We start from the raw sequence: 18,981 nt of genomic DNA on the forward strand, positions 1-18,981 counted from the left end.
TTTCAGCTTAGTAAATGAGGCCCATTGCGTTTTATATATATATATATTTATTTATATATATATATATATATATATATATATATATATATATATATATAAACAAACGCACACACAAACAAAGACATATGTTAAGAGAAAGAATGATTACAACTCACAGTTTTTGCCTCTTTTATCTGTCTGTTGTGTATTTCCTTGTTCATTGCTATTTATATATACCAGATAGATATACTGGATAAATAGCTTGAATTTGATCATTGTGGGATGTGATTCATGGCCGTTTTTGGTATCTCCTTTGGTATCAGAAGTGCAGTTAGTTGTACATGCACATTTATGCCTGATAAATGTTAGAAAGGGTTGTTAAATCCTATTTAAGATGCTGCTGATCAATATTCCTCTATTGACTTTAAACTAAAACTACAAATATCTGATGGCGCACTCATTCTGCGTACAAATAAACATTGAATGCTTTCATGGCAATTACTGGCTTCCCTCTAGTTTTGTGAGTAATATTCATTTTTTCCAGTAATTCATGTACATGTACATTAGCAGAGGACAAATATTACCTTTCAGAAGTATAAATAAAACGTCTGTTAATTTCCAGAGAATTTCATCTAATGACTCTTTTCTGAACCATATGGGTACAATTAAGCTGGCACAAATTGGCACACTTCTTTCTGTACCATGAGAATTTCCTCTCTAGCTCAGCTGCCAGAATGTATTTCCATCTCCCTTGACTCTGTTTTATAGATTCCTCCTAAAATGAGACCAAGGGTAAAATATTTAAGAAACCATAATTCCACCCCTTCCCTTCTATTATCCTCCATCTACTTTGTGTTGAAACCTTATGCTCTATGTGATCCCATGTACAACTCAAATAATGTGTAATAAAAGGGTCAAATTTAGATTACTTTAAATGGGCACTGTGAGAATCAAAAAATTTTATATCTTGTACATCTTGGCAAAACGTTAACCTTTCTCATATATCATTTATAAAAACCAGAACATAATCCTGTCCACCTGCTGCAGCACTATCTGTGGAAGCACAGGCATGGACAAAGTCAAGTAAGTGAGGGCAAGACTGGTGCTCACTCCTGTCCTGTCTATCAGACTCCTGTCTGAAAGCAGAGAGGATGGGTTACAGAGCAGCCTGCAGTGATTGGATGAAGAGACCCAGCACAGCAGACTCAGGGAGGAAGAATACATGGTCAGGGAGGGTTGGCTCAGTGCTTCCCTCAGGCACACCCCTTCCTGAACAGGGGGTGTCAGAATGAGTGAGCAGCAGAACAGTGGTATTTGTGAGCCAAATACAGGAGCTAGACACATAAAAAAAAGACATGTAAAGAATCTGCATAACCTAGTGAGTAACATATACAGGCATTATTTCTTTAATGTCAAATGACCGGTATGCTTTAAATCTTCAACTCTCTGACCAACAGTTTCCTCAACTGTTTAGGAAAAGGAACCTGATACCTGATGAAATCATTAATATACTTAAGGACAGACTTTTGCTATCATGCAACCATAATCTGTCCATAAATGCCATACACATATAAATTAATCCCAAAATGTTTATTTCTAAATGCAGAATTACAGTAAAAGAAAAAAAAACATATACCACCAAAAGTAGGTCTCCATTCTTTAAAAAGTACTTGCCATATCTCACAAAAATTTTTAATATGTTACTTAGTACCTAATCCTGATATTGTACATATAATTTGTATGTGTCTAGCACCTATATTTATCTCACAAATACCTTATTTCTGTTGCTCACTTAGTTTTTTTTATCCTGTGTTCTGTAAGAGGGGTGTCCGTCTCTTGCCCTCACTTTGCATGACCCATCTTTCTTCCTCAGTCTGCTGTGCTGTGCTGGGTCTCTTCATCCAATCACTGTAACCCCCTCCTCTCTGTTTTCATATTGCAGTCTGATAGACAGGACAGGAGTGAGCACAGAGGAGTGCTAGTCCCGCCCTCACTTTCTGGACTTCCCCCCGCCAGTTGTATCATATTCACAAGAATCTATGTACAAAGTTGTAAGGTGTTTGACCAAGCAGGGATCCCCAGTGCAAACATTTCGACTCACATGTTGTAATCTTTGTCGGGAGGCTTACTTCTGCAACACATATACTAAAATTGGGATAATTTAGAGAAGATTAGCATGGTCCCTGCACAAGGTTGACATGCAAATTTGTGCAGCGTTTTATAGTGGCCTTCTGACCAGGATTATGATAGCTCCATAGGTCTGTTTGCAGTGGGGGAATCCCTGCTCGGGAATACATACATCTGTACCAGGTAAACAATTGTCTTTATTTATTTATATGCCCTGTGCTTGGTTACTATTTGAGAGAGGAATATAACTTTCAGCTTTGTGAATAAAACGTTGTACACAGAAGTATGACCATGTTTAACAGGACTCCCAAATCTTAAAGGGGTACTCCACTGCCCCAGCATTCGGAACATTTTGTGCAGGGGTCGTGACGTCCTAGCCACGCCCCCTTAATGCAAGTCTATGGGAGGGGGCGTGGCAGCCGCCACGCCCTCTCCCATAGACTGGCATTAAGGGGGTCTGATGTGACATCACGAGGGGCGTGGCCAGGATGTCACGACCCCCGCAACCAGTGTTCGGAACTGGGGCAGTGAAGTACCCCTTTAAGGTGTAATTTTACTGCAGATTTTCTAATCAAAATTCACAGCAAATTTAGTAAGTAAACATGGCCTAACATTACCTCTGCTTGCATCATATTATCTAAGCTTATAAGAATACAAATATTATTCTGTCTCTTCTCACAGATAATGATGAATTAGAAGTTTACACTGACACCAGGCCACCAGGATTCAATGCCAACCGCAGAAGAAGCAGAGCAGTACTATATCACCTGTCTGGACATCTGCAAAAGCAGGACAAGAGCAAACTGAAGCTGAATAATGTAAGTGTCAACCAGCAACTAGTTATATGATGAGGAAATACATTCTGTTATAACATTGGATATATTTTTTACATTGTAATTTCATCCGACTCCAGTTTTGAAAGGTAACAATCCTAACTACTGAGCCACCATATTGCTTTGTTTTTCTAAAGCCACTAAATAACCTGTATATTGTTATACCTGAATGACCAGTTACCATTTACAACCCCTGCTGCCAAACATATTAGCATGCTTAGATCATGGTCACCCACCTTTTTGGTTTAAAGGGGTATTCCAGGAAAAAACTTTTTTTTATATATCAACTGGCTCCAGAAAGTTAAGCAGATTTGTAAATTACTTCTATTAAAAAAAATCTTAATCCTTTCAATAATTATCAGCTGCTGAAGATGAGTTGTTGTTTTCTGTCTGGCAACAGTGCTCTCTGCTGACATCTCTGCTTGTCTCGGGAACTGCACAGAGTAGAAGAGGTTTGCTATGGGCGGTTCCCGAGACATGTGTAATCAGAGAGCACTTAGACAGAAAAGAACAACTCAACTTCAGCAGCTCATAAGTACTGAAAGGATTAAGATTTTTAAATAGAAGTAATTTACAAATCTGTTTAACTTTCTGGAGCCAGTTGATATATATATATATATATATATATATATATATATATATATATATATATATAAAATTTCTGGATAACCCCTTTAATAGAAGAACATTCTGGCTTTATGAAATATACCTCAAATAAATAATTTTATTTGAAATATAAAAACTTATGGATTAACTTTCTGTTGAAAAATTTGTAGAATCATCAACAAAAACACACCCAATGATTACTTTGTTACTCTATCCCAGGTGTTTATGGTATAAAGTGAGGACAGATGAGTTTTGCAGCATGATATCTTATCGATGACTTTAAAAAAAAAAAAAAATTTATTGCACTATAAATATTCAATCAGATTGAAATCCAGACTGTTTGCTGGTCATGTCATTGTGGTGATATGCCTATTTCTGAAGAAAAAGTTTTGATTCCCTTGGTCTACCTGTATGTTTTTCTTTTATAACCTTCCTATTTTGTATATACCATATTTTACACACAGCTGACTGGGAACAACTAACATCTTATGCCACACTTCATGTCACACTGTGCAGAGGAAAAGTTGACTAGTTGTCCATAGCAACCAATCAGATCGATTCTTTCATTTTGCAGAGGCTTTGTCAAAAATAAAAGGAGGGATATGATTGGTTGCTATGGGCAACACAGCAACTTTTCCTCTGCACAGGTTTCAATAAATCTCCCCCACTGTGTTTTCTTTTATTCAGCTAAGTCCCACAGCTTGGTAAGGTCAGTAAGTACTCACTTGTCCAGGTATGCTGGGAGTTGAAGTTTTGCAACAGCTAGAGGCACCCTGGTTGGGAGACACTGCCTTAGGGCTGGTTCACATCACGTTTTCTCTCATACGGGAGCGCATATGGCGGGGGGAGCTAAAACCTCGCGCTCCCGTATGCCTTCGTATGCGCTTCCGTATGTAATTCATTTCAATGAGCCGGCCGGAGTGAAACGTTCAGTCCGGTCGGCTCATTTTTGCACTGTATGCGCTCTTTCTCCGAACCTAAAACTGTGGTCAACCCCGGTTTTTGGTCCGGTTGTAAAAGCACATATGGCGCAAAAATTTACGTTTTACTCCGTTCGGCTCATTGAAATTAATTACATACGGGAGAGCATACGAAAGCATACGGGAGCGCAAGGTTTTAGCTTCCACCTGCTGTATGCGCTCCCTTATGGGAGAAAACGTGATGTGAACCAGCCCTTATAGAGTTTGTGATACATAATAAGATATACATGTATGATTTTTTTTTGTGATATTTTGTTATTTGTACCATTTGTAAAGGTTATGCTCACAGTAGTTCTCTAAAGACATTTAAGGTATGTCTATTATAAAATTCACAGGCCTACTGAACACTGAATATTATATTATTATATTTAAACAGTAAAAGTGCTTTTTCCCTGATAGCCATGCACCTCTCCTGTGGCTGTAAGATGTTTCTGCAACCACTAACAATACAGGATGCATTCTTTTAAAGGGGTACTCCACCCCTATACATCTTATCCCCTATCCAAAGGATTGGGTTCAAATGTCTGATCGCGGGAGTCCCACGATCTCGGCTGCTGCACTCCAGACATCTGATGCAAAGAGCGAACTTCGCTCTGTGCCGGATGACTGGTGATACAGGGTGGAGGCTCGTGATGTCACAGCCACGCCCTGCTCGTGACATCAAAGCCACACCCCTCAATGCAAGTCTATGGGAGCGGGCGTGGCGGCCGCCATGCCCCCTCCCATAGACTTTCATTGAGGGGTGCAGCCATAACATCAAAAGCGGGGTGCGGCCGTGACGTCACAAGCCTCTGGCGCTGCACCCGACACTCTAAACAAATGCCTGGTTCAGAAGATAGATTGCGAGTTAGCAAAGGGTTTTCATTTGGGAAGTAAATAGTTTAAAAGAAAAAATCCTCTTACTTGACTGTCACTATTTAGCTAAACTACGATATACAAAGCAAATAAAATATAGTTGACTGGAGCTGTTGACCTCAATGTGTGATCAGCGGAGTCCTAACATGATTGATTCATGGTGGATATTAGAATTAAAATAGACAGCATATGTCACATTCGTTTTTTATATATCGTCATTTTAAAATTCACAATATAGTGAAGATTCACATCATGTCAATTAATATAGTCAGTAAACTCTGCATTTAGATGGTTAAAAGTTGTTCATGCCTAACTGGTCTCTGAATTATTCACCAATAAATTATACAATTCAGCCATGTTAAATAATGGAAGGGCACTTTTTTGTGAGAGATATTTTAGGAACAGGGCTATTAAGGGGATGGTTGTTCTGTGATGTAAGGCACCTACTTTATATATTTTTATATATTTTTATAACTCATTCTTTATGCTAAGAAGAACCTGTCACATTCTGTTTTTAATCATAATTATTTGCTATGTGCTTACATTTCATTTTCTCTTTGGTTTTACCTTTTTCTTCTTTAATCTGTATTATGTAAAACATGTTCTTTTGCCTACATTTTACATACCTGCAGGGGTGGGATTACATTTTTTAACAACAGGTTCCCTGGGAAAATATTTCTTCTCTTATAATGAAAATATAACTATTGCCAAGATAGAATAACACACTATACAAGTTTTTACCATGTAAAACGACAGCTCCCACTAAGACCTAGCCATGGTAAGGATATGCTGGGAGTTGCTGTTTCACCCATCATAACGGCAGAACTTACAAGTGAACACAGCACTGATGGGACAAAGTCGGGCAGAATACACAATGACATCCAGTGACTCAAAGGTCAGTTTTTCTGCTCCATTTCTAGACTACCATGACTGTCAGGCACTTCTCACCGCTGCAGAGTTGGATGCCCAGACACCCACGTTTACATCAGACTCCTCAATGTACAACGGACTTTGTCCTCTGAACATAATACTGGAACACCCTGTGCCACACACTGTACCCTCTAAATAGAACAACTAACATTTTATGAATTCCATTTCAATGTCCATCTAATGTGTGCAGTGCAGTTCCTCCACCTACCCGTATGCCTGCAAAAAAAGGTGAGCAATTTGGTTCATAACAAACCAATTTTGGTTCAGGTTTCCCCAAAATTTAGCATTTGTTGGAACCTACATTTTATGGGACTTTTTTTTGGATTTTCATTTGTTCTAACAGGAGCAGGGACACCTTTCAAAAAAGAGGAGGCCTGGTCCTATACATCGAGCAGCGAGGCATACACTCTGTGCCTTGCCACTCAGTTAAAGGGTTTTTGAGGAAATCAATGTAATAAAGGAGGGACTTACTTATATATCTACTCTCCTATACCTTCTAGAGTTTTAAGTCTGTGCCCAGCACCATCATTAGATGCAAAACCAGAAGAAGAGATGGACGGGACAGAATAGGAGAAGGGGATAGGGAGAGGAAAACAGGTCATGTTTTTGTGCTGCTTGGGTATCACCCCTGCTTTGTCACTTTCTCCTGCTTTTTAATGTGTAGCCAGTTGTTAGCAACAGTCTTTTGTTATTAAAAAACATTCCTGCTTCATTCCTGCCTCAGGTTATGAAATAATACACTTACTGGCTTTAAGGTGACGTTCATGTCTGTTTTATGTTGAGCAGTGTAGTATCTGGTACTGGAAAGTTTCTGGTGAATTTCAGAGTTTTATTTTTTTTAGTTCTGTGGTCCTGGTGCTTTCAGCTTGTTTTCCTTTAGCAGTATTGTTCTGCTTTTTAAGTTGTCCTTCATTCTCTGTTGGAACTCCATTTGAGACATCCATCAATTCCTGCCATCAAATAGTGAGTTGCCATTTTATATTATTGTGTCTGACATTAATGCGTGTTTCTTTGGTATCCTTGCGCTTATTCGTCACTCTATTCGAAATCTGATAACTGGGAGCCATTGTTAAGACCTAGAAAGGTGACTGCTAAAAATGAGTCCTGGTTCTTCATTAAAGCAACCCAACAGCATTGTTACACTCTGTCATACACTACTTTAATGCTGCTACTATAGCACAGCACTGTAAGGTTTGCCCAGATGCAAGGGTTGAGGGGGAGGAGTACACTTGTACTTTATAAATGGCTCACTGACATTGGGATAACAGCACAGGACACAGCTTTCTTCTCTCTATTTAGCACTCGGATGTCAGGGCAGGAGTCATAGGGGAGGGGCATACTCATCCCTCAGGACTCTTGCACTGACATTAAACAAAGATATCATCAAGTCCCCTCTCCTTTTTCCTCACTCCTATTTTTCTTCTTCTCTCTCCCACTTGCCCCACCTAATGCTGACAGCTCTGGGCACAGACTGAAAGTTCAGGAAGGTACAGGGGAATGTTGCTATGTAACTTATCCACTCACTTAATTGCATTTATTTGCCCATAAAGTTTTTCAAACATTCCACAGGACTCCCTGTTCTTGTTCAAATCCAAATTGGCAGTAAAATTGAATCCAATCCAATCCAAACATGGAGGCATGTTTATCTCTACATGCAACAATGTCGAGAATCATTTCACTGTCCTGGCACAAGAGGTCCAGTCTGTGGGACTAAGCCATTGAGCATGTGAGACCACCAGCTCATAAGCACATAAGGTGGACATTCTGAGAGGGAGTAAAAGGAACACTTGAACAATTTTGTAACATGTAAGAAAACTGTTTGCATACACCTATATTGTATCTCAGAGCTATTTTCACAATTCTAAAGGCTTTTTATCTCGATAACAGAACAAAACAGAATTCTATCCTAATAGGTTTTGCCTGATTATTTGCCTGATGATTATTTTTTATCAAGGGGCAAACAAATTACGACACAGTTATGTGGTGCAAATGATATTGTAGGATAAAAGCTGAGTTGTTAGATCAGTGTCTGTCAACAAGTTTTAGTCTAATTGTGATGTCAGTCTGCAGAATTATTAAAGGAGAAGTACCATACTAAAAAACGTAGTATGATACTTTTCCTTTAATGCAGCTCTGGCTGTAATTCAGGAACAGTCTAAGACAAGTAAAGCAATAATTAACACAACAATACAACTTCACAAGTATGTAAATGTTAGGAGTACTTGGTATTTTTAGAATAGTTACAATGATCTCTGTTACATACTGTAATGATTTGTTTAGTTTAATTCAAGAACAGGTGGTGTAACATTAAGGAAGAGGAGTTGTGGCTATACAGTTTTTCCATTGACATTAAGGTTCTCATTTAGACTCTAGCATCATGGCTTCTGTCAATAACTGCTATGCCTGGTCCATTTTTAGATACATATCTCCAAAAAATCCTAATGACTTTAATGGGTCAATGGGTTTCGTCAGCATCCCAGTATTTTCTTGCTGTAAACATATCAGAAAAGGTGACAAAAACCCCAACTGATGCTCTGAACATAAATGTGCACAAAACTTTAAAGGGGTACTCCCGTGGAAAACTTTTTTTTAAATCAACTGGTGCCAGAAAGTTAAACAGATTTGTAAATTACTTCTATTAAAAAATCTTAATCCTTCCAGTACTTTTTAGGGGCTGTATACTAAAGAGAAATCCAAAAAGAAATGCATTTCCTGTGATGTCCTGACCACAGTGCTCTCTGCTGACCTCTGCTGTCCATTTTAGGAACTATCCAGAGAAGCATATGTTTGCTATGGGGATTTTCTCAAGTTCCTAAAATGGACAGCAGAGGTCAGCTGAGAGCACTGTGGTCAGGACATCACAGGAAATGCATTTCTTTTTGGATTTCTCTTTAGTATACAGCCCCTAAAAAGTACTGGAAGGATTAAGATTTTTTTAATAGAAGTGATTTACAAATCTGTTTAACTTTCTGGCACCAGTTGATTTAAAAAAAAAATTAAGTTTTCCACGGGAGTACTCCTTTAACCCCTTAACAACGCAGGACGTATATTTCTGTCCTGCGCCGGCTCCCACGATATGAAGCGGGGTCGCCCTGCTCATCAACGGCCGGGACCTGCGGCTAATACCACACATCGCCGATCGCGGCAATGTGCGGTATTAACCCTTTAGAAGCGGCGGTCAAAGCTGACCACTGCTTCTAAAGCAAAAGTGAAAGTATCCCGCGGCGTCCCAAACAGCCTACAGGACACCGGGAGGGCCCTTACCTGCCTCCTCGGTGTCCGATCGACGAATGACTGCTCCATGCCTGAGATCCAGGCAGGAGCAGTCAAGCGCCGATAACACTGATCACAGGCATGTTAATACACGCCAGTGATCAGCATAGGAGATCAGTGTGTGCAGTGTTATAGGTCCCTATGGGACCTATAACACTGCAAAAAAAAAGTAAAAAAAAAGTGTTAATAAAGGTCATTTAACCCCTTCCCTAATAAAAGTTTGAATCACCTCCCTTTTCCCATAAAAAAATAAAACAGTGTAAATAAAAAAAATAATAAACATATGTGGTATCGCCGCATGCGTAAATGTCCGAACTATGAAAATATATAATTCATTAAACCGCACGGTCAATGGCGTACGTGCAAAAAAATTCCAAAGCCCAAAAAAGCGTATTTTGGTCACTTTTTATACCATAAAAAAATGAATAAAAAGTGATCAAAAACTCAGATCAAAACAAAAATCATACCGTTAAAAACTTCAGATCACAGCGCAAAAAATGAGCCCTCATACCGCCCTGTACATGGAAAAATAAAAAAGTTATAGGGGTCAGAAGATGACATTTTTAAAAGTATAAATTTTCCTGCATGTAGTTATGATTTTTTCCAGAAGTACGACAAAATCAAACCTATATAAGTAGGGGATCATTTTAACCGTATGGACCTACAGAATAATGATAAGGTGTCATTTTTACCGAAATATACACTGCGTAGAAACGGAAGCCCCCAAAGGTTACAAAATTGCGTTTTTTCTTCGATTTTGTCGCACAATGATTTTTTTTCCCGTTTCGCCGTGAATTTTTGGGTAAAATGACTAATGTCACTGGAAAGTAGAATTGGTGACGCAAAAAATAAGCCATAATATGGATTTTTAGGGGGAAAATTGAGAGGGTTATGATTTTTAAAAGGTAAGGAGGAAAAAACGAAAGTGCAAAAACGGAAAAACCCTGAGTCCTTAAGGGGTTAATGGACCTTTTAGGGCAAGAGAAATCATTGACAGATAAAGGGCATTTTTTAGAGTACTAAAAACACAAATATCTCTCTTTATAACTGTACAACAATGTATTCACTCTAAATTCTGCCGGCATCTGCGTCTCCTCTTCTTTCACTATAAAATACCTACAAAATGCAAAAACACTTCTATGAAGAGACAAGCTTTTAGAGTGACACTTTGTCCTGCTCTGTGAGAGGCGTAAAGTTTTATCTGTTGTTCAACTGTGCAAAACAGCTAAGATGACAGCTTGTCCCCTCTTAACTCTGCGGGAACCAACGGGCCACTTAAAGCACAGCTGAAAGGCCAGAGTCGTGCTCTGGAAATTAAAATGTAAGCTGACCTTCCCTTTGAATATTACATGAAGGAAAATTTCTGGTAGGGTATGTTTTCGACAGATGAAACTGCAGACAGGCACTTGGTATTAATGCAGGTGGGGTGATTTATGTAAATATTACATCGGGGCAGAATACTACATAATTGCTTATCATTAATCATTTTACCACCAAGATATTGCTGCACCTTCCTCATTTATAAAGGATGAACACAGTTCTATGAAAATAGAAATATATCAGTGTTCGCTGATGCAGACAGTGGTGGTGACACTAGTCACACAGAATACTGGCGCTATTAAAAAAGTTATCCTATTATTTACATTATTCTCTATGACAGAGCCATGTTTTAGGAAATAGAAGCTCCAACAAAGGTTAGCTATGAAGCTTTGATAGGTGGGTTACAGGTGCTAAACACTGCTGGGGGGATTTATCAAAACCTGTGCAAAGGAAAAGTTGCCCAGTTGCCCATAGCAACCAATCAGATCACTTCTTTCATTTTTAACAAGGCCTCTGCAAAATGAAAGAAGCGATCTGATTGGTTGCTATGGGCAACTCAGCAACTTTTCCTCTGGACAGGTTTTGAAATATCTGCCCCTGTGTCCCTTAGTTTCTGATCAGCCGTCGTTAGAGATCCAAGCAAATGGTTCAGGAATAAAGTGACACAGCACTCCCATTCCTTGGTATTAGCAATCGGTGGGGCACCTAGACCCTAAACGAAGAAAACTACGGTCGCTATGATATATTTTATTTAGGTTGGAATTACACACAGTATTTTGCTCAATATTTTAACCAAAACCAGAAGTGGGTCAAAAACACAAAGCAAATCTTCCCATTATAGTTTTCTCTGTAGCATTCCTGGTTTTGACTAAAAATACTGACCAAAATGCTGTATGTGAACCCAGTGTTAAAATGATAGATATCGGTTTTAGGGCGATGTATACATCGGCAACATGTTCAAATGGGATGTTGCCTTGTATGTGCACAGACAGGCATGGACAGAATCTGAGGTGTATCTGTAGCTTCTGGACTCCGATGCAAAATCTGCAACAGGGCCCCATATGTCAAATATACTACTGGTCTCTTATGGGGCCGATGTGTTTTGTGGCCCTGGTGCGACTGTTATTAGGGTTGCCACCCAGTCCGTAAATTACCTGCACGGCCGGTATTTCAAACATGCTGCCGGTAATTTTATATTACAAATACTGGACATGCAAATGGCTGGTATTTTACATATAGGAGCGCCCCGCACCCGCCCCGGGCTGCAATAATACAATTTCCCCTTTGCAGCACAGGATCCTGCAAGAAGTGATTGGGATCAGAGTTGAACTGGGATCGGGGGCTAAGTCCTCCCCTGCAGGGCTCTGCCCAGGGTCCTGGTGTAGGGAACTGGGAGGGTTAATGCCTTGTAAAGGGATCTTTCTATTTTTGGTCACTTTTGGGTGGCAGGTACATTTTACACTGTACAAGACAGGGACTGCCAGTGCATGACATCAGAGGGGGCCCCTTGTAGAAACAAATTTTGGGGCCCCTGAACCTATGTACTCAGTGCATGTACACTGCTCAAAAAAATAGAGAGAACACTAAAATAACATGTAAAAAAGGATTGTCCAGCACAATCCTAATTCATTATTGCAGACCGAACACAGACATAGGAGGTAACAGGCAGGTGATGCATTTCGGCTGTCGTGTGCAGCCTTAGTCGTACAAAGACTTATTAAAAGTGAGACTCTTATATAGTGGAGGAAGGGCGGATCTGACCGGTCTCACACCGGTCAATCAAGAATTAACCCTGTGACAGCCATATTCACAATAGTACCATTCCAACACACAGAAAAATTTACGAAAACATCTCTGTCAACACCTAGTATAAAAACAAATATACCGTACATAAAAGATACTATTCTTATCAGCATGACGAGAGTATCGGGTCAGTCTGTATGTAATAGGGATAATATTCTGGAGAATAACCAATCCATAAAAAAGATATTTTTTGATATGTTCATGCTATAATAGTGATTAAATAATCATTATCCATAAAATGGCATAAGTCATACAGAGTCAAATATTTTGGATAGACGCCATTAGAACTTCATGAGATGGAAACATTGCATATACCAAATATGAGAAAGCAAAAAGAGCCTATAAAGGAAAACTGCAAATATTCACACCTATAAATATCTAAAGAAAAGAGAATACAAAAAAAACACCAATAAAGGCCGCAAACCTCCATATTGGCACCAAAAGGCAGCACACCAAAAAAGGCAGGACGATGATCCTGATCCCGGTGTGAGACCGGTCAGATCCGCCCTGCATCTGCTATATAAGAGTCTCACTTTTAACATGTCCTTGTACGACTAAGTCTGCACACGACAGCCGAAACACGTGACTTGCCTGTTACCTCCTATGTCTGTGTTCGGTCTACAATAAAGAATTAAGGATTGTATACCGATATACTGCGCTGGACAATCCTTTGTTATGTGTCTACTTATCCGGAGAGTTGTTCCACTCCAGTCCGAGCTGAATCGCTTTCCCTCTATACTATTTATGGACTTTCATTTCTGCTTCCTCGGAGTGGCTTTTTGATTAAGGCATATACATTGACTTACATTATTAATGAAAGATGTCTTCTAATATATGCCTAAAGCCTCTGGATGCCAGACAAGCCAGCTCGGATAGAACAAAAAAAAATCTTTGACACCGTGAACACAGACACAGAGGAGACAGAATCTCTGTATTAGCATGACGGAGCAGGGGAACGCCCTCCTTGTGGAGACACGAATGGTGGTGGGACTTGTTCACATTACAAAAGTATGCAGAAAAATCTATGGTGCCAAGAGTCCTAAGAATTACCGTATTTTTCGCCCTATAGGACCCACCGGCGTATAAGACGCACCCAATTTATAGGTGCCAAATCTAAAAAAAATAAAAATTCTGAACCCAACAGTGGTCTTCAACCTGTGGACCTCCAGATGTTGCAAAACTACAACTCCCAGCATGCCCGGACAGCCGTTGGCTGTCCGGACATGCTGGGAGTTGTAGTTTTGCAACATCTGGAGGTCCGCAGGTTGAAGACCACTGGTATAGGAGGTAATACTCACATGTCCCCGCCGCTCCGGACCCTTCACCGCTGCCCTGGATGTCTCTCCATCGCTGTCGCCTCGTCCCCGTGGTGTCCCCGATGCTCCGGACTTCTTCTTCCCCGGGATCCACGCTCTCTGTCGCCGTCATCACGTTGCCGTCATCACGCCACTACGCACGCCGCTCCTATTGGATGACGGTGTGCGCGACGACGTGATGACGTCGAAGGAGAGCGCAGGGGATCCCGGCACGGAGTAAACACCAAGGAGGCAGTTAAGGTCCCTCCCGGAGTCCTGTAAGCTGTTCGGGACGCCACGATTTCACCGAGGCAGTCCCGAACAGCCCGACTGAGCAGCCGGGTTAGTGTTATTTTCACTTCAGACGCGGCGGTCAGCTTTGATCGCCGCGTCTGAAGAGTTAATACAGGGCATCACTGCGATCGGTGATGTCCTGTATTAGCAGCGGGTCCCGGCCATTGATGGCCGCAGGTATTCGCCGTATAGGACGCACCAACTTTTCCACCCCCAGTTTTGGGGAAGAAAAAGTGCGTCTTATACGGCGAAGAATACGGTAGGACATTTCCAACCACAATTTTCTCAGATGACTTCAAGAGAGATTGGGAAATGCTGTTTACAGATTCATCACTGAGATTCATCAAACTTATGATTTCCTATGAGGAGAAAGCACTTAATGAAAGCAAAGATAAAATCTTAGAGTTACAATCTAACATCAAGCAATTTGAGAATCATCCTCTGTTTGTTGAAATGGACCAAAACGTAACAGAAAGAGTGGTTAAACTGGGGCAATCTATTACTAAAATGAAGGATTCAAAATTCCAAAGAGACTTTCAGGATTATAAAAGCAAAAGGGTCTATGATTGGCCACAGAATAACTCACATACTTCCACTCCGAGGTCCATACTCAAGAAAAACTGAGGGAGAAAAAATCAGATGAGAAATAATAATAGAGATTCTCAAGTGAGCTTTAATGATACTGAACTGGATTCCACTGGCACGATCTGGGATTCTAGAGATCCATCTCCAGGCCCACAAGCTCCAACAGCCGCGTCTTCTCCTGTGTCATCATGCCAGCAACCACAAGAAGCAGCAAAGATGTCATCAAAAAACGACGGGCCAGGCGGAAAAAACATACAACGAAAAGGAAAGCCCAAGCAGGAACACAAGAAGTAAAGAGTGTCACGGTATTTAATTTATCTGCAAAAATATTATCTGAGCCACAGCTATCTGTTTTGTCCAAAGGACTCTTATTCTCACCAGCATGCCATTTTGACCTGTTCAGAACTTTGATGGACGTGAACAAATTTGTCAGAGCCATTGCGGTCTGTAAACATTTTTCCTCTATCCCACTTTTTGATAATATTGAGAGTAATGCTAATGATGTATGTAGCAATAATGATGATCATAATATGAATAACTTGCATATTGAACAACTGTCTGAGGGATGTGAGGATTTTGTTTCAGGAGTTTCACCGACATTGGGGGAGATTTATCAAAACCTGTGCAGAGGAAGAGGGGTGCAGTTGCCCATAGCAACCAATCAGATTGCTTCTTTCATTTTCCACAGGCCTCTAAAGAGGCCTGTGGAAAATGAAAGACGCAATCTGATTGGTTGCTATGGGCAACTGCACCACTCTTCCTCTGCACAGGTTTTGATAAATCTCCCCCATTGAGCTCTGTTGATATCAACAGTGGGGCTGGTTTCACGATTCTTGAGCTAGCCACACTGTCTGATTTACAACTAATGCAGGATTCCTCAATAACACATGTCTTACCGGCTTTCCACACTTCCAATCCTGAATTTTATCCGGTCCTGTCTCGCACAGTGGTACTTGATCAATTTCAAGACCTTGTTGAACAGGATTTGGTGGCATTATCACAAAATGTGCCCCCCTTGAAAAATAATTTATCAGTAAAAGAAAAATCTGCCCTTGAGCCCTTGTCAAAAATGGAGGACATTATAATTCGTAGTGCAGACAAAGGGGGCGCAATTGTAGTACTTGACAGTGGCTTATTTCGGTGTCAGGGACCAACCAGGAGACAGGGAGAGTGAGCCCTAAACTGACCCTAAAACCACTCTCCCTACCTACTTGCTCATCCACCCTAAATGGTGGATCGACAACTGGGCGCCGGTCCCTCCCTGAGCTAAAGTGCAGGGGCCTAATAAAAACACATACTAATAAATAGTCGGTCACAAACCAGAAACATAACAGGAACATAGAACTCTATAGTATCAATTTCAGAGGACACTATATCAGCAGACATGAACAGAGGACTCAATGGTCATGAACAGAGGATACCTATAGATAAGCGTTCATGAACAAAACTCCAAAGATCTGAATAAAGAACTAATAAACATATAGAGTTCAAAACACCAGACAGGAAAACGGATGAGTCTGAACATACTGCAGAACAAAACAGGAATAAGCTTAATCCCCTAGAAAAATCTCCGGTAGACACAAGAATAACAATACCCTCTGAGTCCCCACAGACATGTAAATGGAATCTATAGCTAAACAGGAATATTCACAATCCCACATAAAACCTCCATTAGACACGGAGTCCCCATGGACAGGTAACAGGGATGCCTAGTTACAACTCAGAAAACAGATACAACAGGATATGATTATAGAACACTGTTCACACTGAACACAAGACAGGAATAATCACAATCCCTTCAGAACACCTCCGGTAGATGCAGGAATAACAATACCCTGTGAGTCCCCATGGACAGGTAACAGGGATGCCTAAATACACAGGATATAATATAGAACACTGTTCACATGACATGAATAGCAATCCCTCCGAACACCTTCAGTAGACATGGAGTCCCCATGGAGCTGTAACGGGGATCTAACACAGGACACTGTTCACACTGGACACAAACTGGACACTCCACTCCACTAAAGGAGTAGCCATAATAATAAATCCAAATAGACTACTGGCCAGCGGCACACTCACCAGAGTGGACAGGATGCTGGCCCAGTAGGAAAACAGAAACATAAAACAGAACTTCATAAGAACGGATACAAAAGAAAACACAGTGTGAACATACACATAGCAGAAAAGGTATACAAATCCTAAAGCCAACTATATAAACACAGATTAAAATCTACTATAAGCCTGCCACCTAACCATGGCTAAAACCAGAAAATACAAAGTGCACACTAAGACAGAGATAGATAGTAGATTAAAGGCTCAAACAAAGAGTGTTTAACCAAGAGCTCCAAAGCAGCATGTCTAGCATGTTTGCAAGTCAGGATGTAATGATCTAAATCACCAGCCCAGAGGCTAGACTGGGCTGACATTAAATAGACACACCCTAGGAGCTATTGGCTAGCTAGAAAATGCTATTAATGATTCCCTGAGCAGGGAACATAAAACTGTTCACACACAAGCAAACCAACAGCTGTGTGTGAACACAGGCCATTACAGACATGACAATCTTAAGCTAAATTTAGGCATATTAGAGGACCAATATACCTATAGACCACTGTCCAGTAATCCAATGGGGATTTTTAAGGCGAAATTGGAATCTCTTGTGGACCTTGGGGAAAATTATGTTTTTTATAACCAAAAAAGAAGCAGATTATATTAAAATAAAGAATCCTGTTATTCCCGTTTTCCATTCTCTCTCCAAGGTCCACAAGAACCAATTTACCCAGGCCAGATAGTGAAGAAAAGTAAACAACTCCGGTTAGAGAAGACATCACCTGAAAATCGGGGGACTGGGGAGATAGGGAGAGGAACAGGGGAGATAGGGACTGGGGAGATATGGAGAGGAACAGGGGAGATAGGGACTGGGGAGATAGGGAGAGGAACAGTCTGTTATAGAGGAAAGTAAAGCATATGAATTATACTATAATCATTACAAAATGTCTCTAATATGGGGGTACAATTTTTTGGGAATGGGCTGTCAAGCGGTACTCAGGCAAAGAAAAGCTTGAAAACCACTGTTTTAGGCTGTTTGGCAGTGACTTAAAAACTGCAGAGTGGGGAAAAAAACTAGAAAGTGGGTAAACTAAACTAGCAAGTGGGTTTGCTGCATCATTTCACTAGCAATGTACACTATGTTTGATGTTGATTGTCAATGTAAACATTTATTTTTTTCTTTCAAAAACAGCAGCACTATTATGAATGGACAGTTAAACCCCTTTAAAGGGGTACTCCACCCCTAGACATCTTATGCCTGATCGTGGGGGTCTCGCCGCTGGCGACCCCTGCAATATAGCATGCAGCACCCACCTGTATCTGCATCCGGCAGCGCTGGAGATTCTGGCTCCCGACCACGGGAACGGAAGATCGTGATGTCACGACTCCGCCCCCGTGTGGAGTCACGCCCCGCCCCCTCTATGGGAGGGGGCATGATGTCTAGGGGTGGAGTACCCCTTTAAAGCCAATGGGGCTGAGATTAAATACCAGATTCAGCGCATGGACAAGAGTAGTGCTATTCCTTAAAAAAAAACAACTACTGTCTAAAATTCTTTACCGTTTTCTGTAAACAAATAAATGCATCTGTGTCTAAGAAAATAGTTCATCTGAAAAGACAAGGCTAAGTTCTCATTGTACTGTTCCATTTAATGTCCTCTTTCTCTGTTTATCACTATGCTACCCATTGAATTTGCTTTTGAAGCATCTGAAAGGCAAAAGAAAATCGGTTTCTGTGAAGGAAAAAAACAGCACGGAAAGTCCTACCAGATCTCAATTAGTGAGTAATAAAGAGTCTGTGGATGTAGTGGTGAAAAGTAGGTGTTATAATGTCAGGAACTGACCTCCAGCTACATTATAAACCTGACGCCACTCAAGCACTGACATTACACCTTTTTGCTCCGGCAAAATCTAATGTCACCACATTGTGCTTGATTGATGCAAAGAATAATGCAAATTATTCTTTATAAGCTTTGAGTGTAGTACTATAAAGTTTCCCTGCACTGAGGTTGCACTGTGAAATTGTCACTGTAAAATAAAACTAGTTACATA

The 18,981-nt window shown here is 40.6% G+C and overlaps 1 protein-coding gene and 1 non-coding gene across 6 annotated transcripts in view; both read left to right on the plus strand.

Moving 5' to 3' along the window:
• LOC130283815 (potassium voltage-gated channel subfamily H member 8-like) overlaps window positions 1-18,981 on the plus strand; it is a 520,269-nt gene that overhangs the window by 346,047 nt on the left and 155,241 nt on the right. For all 5 annotated transcript variants that reach the window (XM_056533330.1, XM_056533331.1, XM_056533332.1 and 2 more), the window contains one exon: window positions 2,788-2,924. In XM_056533330.1, the coding sequence (XP_056389305.1) occupies window positions 2,788-2,924 (137 nt within the window). The remainder of the gene's footprint in view (window positions 1-2,787; window positions 2,925-18,981) is intronic.
• Window positions 2,103-2,207, plus strand: LOC130290150 (U6 spliceosomal RNA). The gene has a single exon (XR_008847521.1). It is a non-coding gene; the product is annotated as a U6 spliceosomal RNA (small nuclear RNA).

The sequence above is a fragment of the Hyla sarda genome, chromosome 8 (genome assembly GCF_029499605.1).
Source record: "Hyla sarda isolate aHylSar1 chromosome 8, aHylSar1.hap1, whole genome shotgun sequence".
Classification (NCBI taxonomy): Eukaryota; Metazoa; Chordata; class Amphibia; order Anura; family Hylidae; genus Hyla; species Hyla sarda.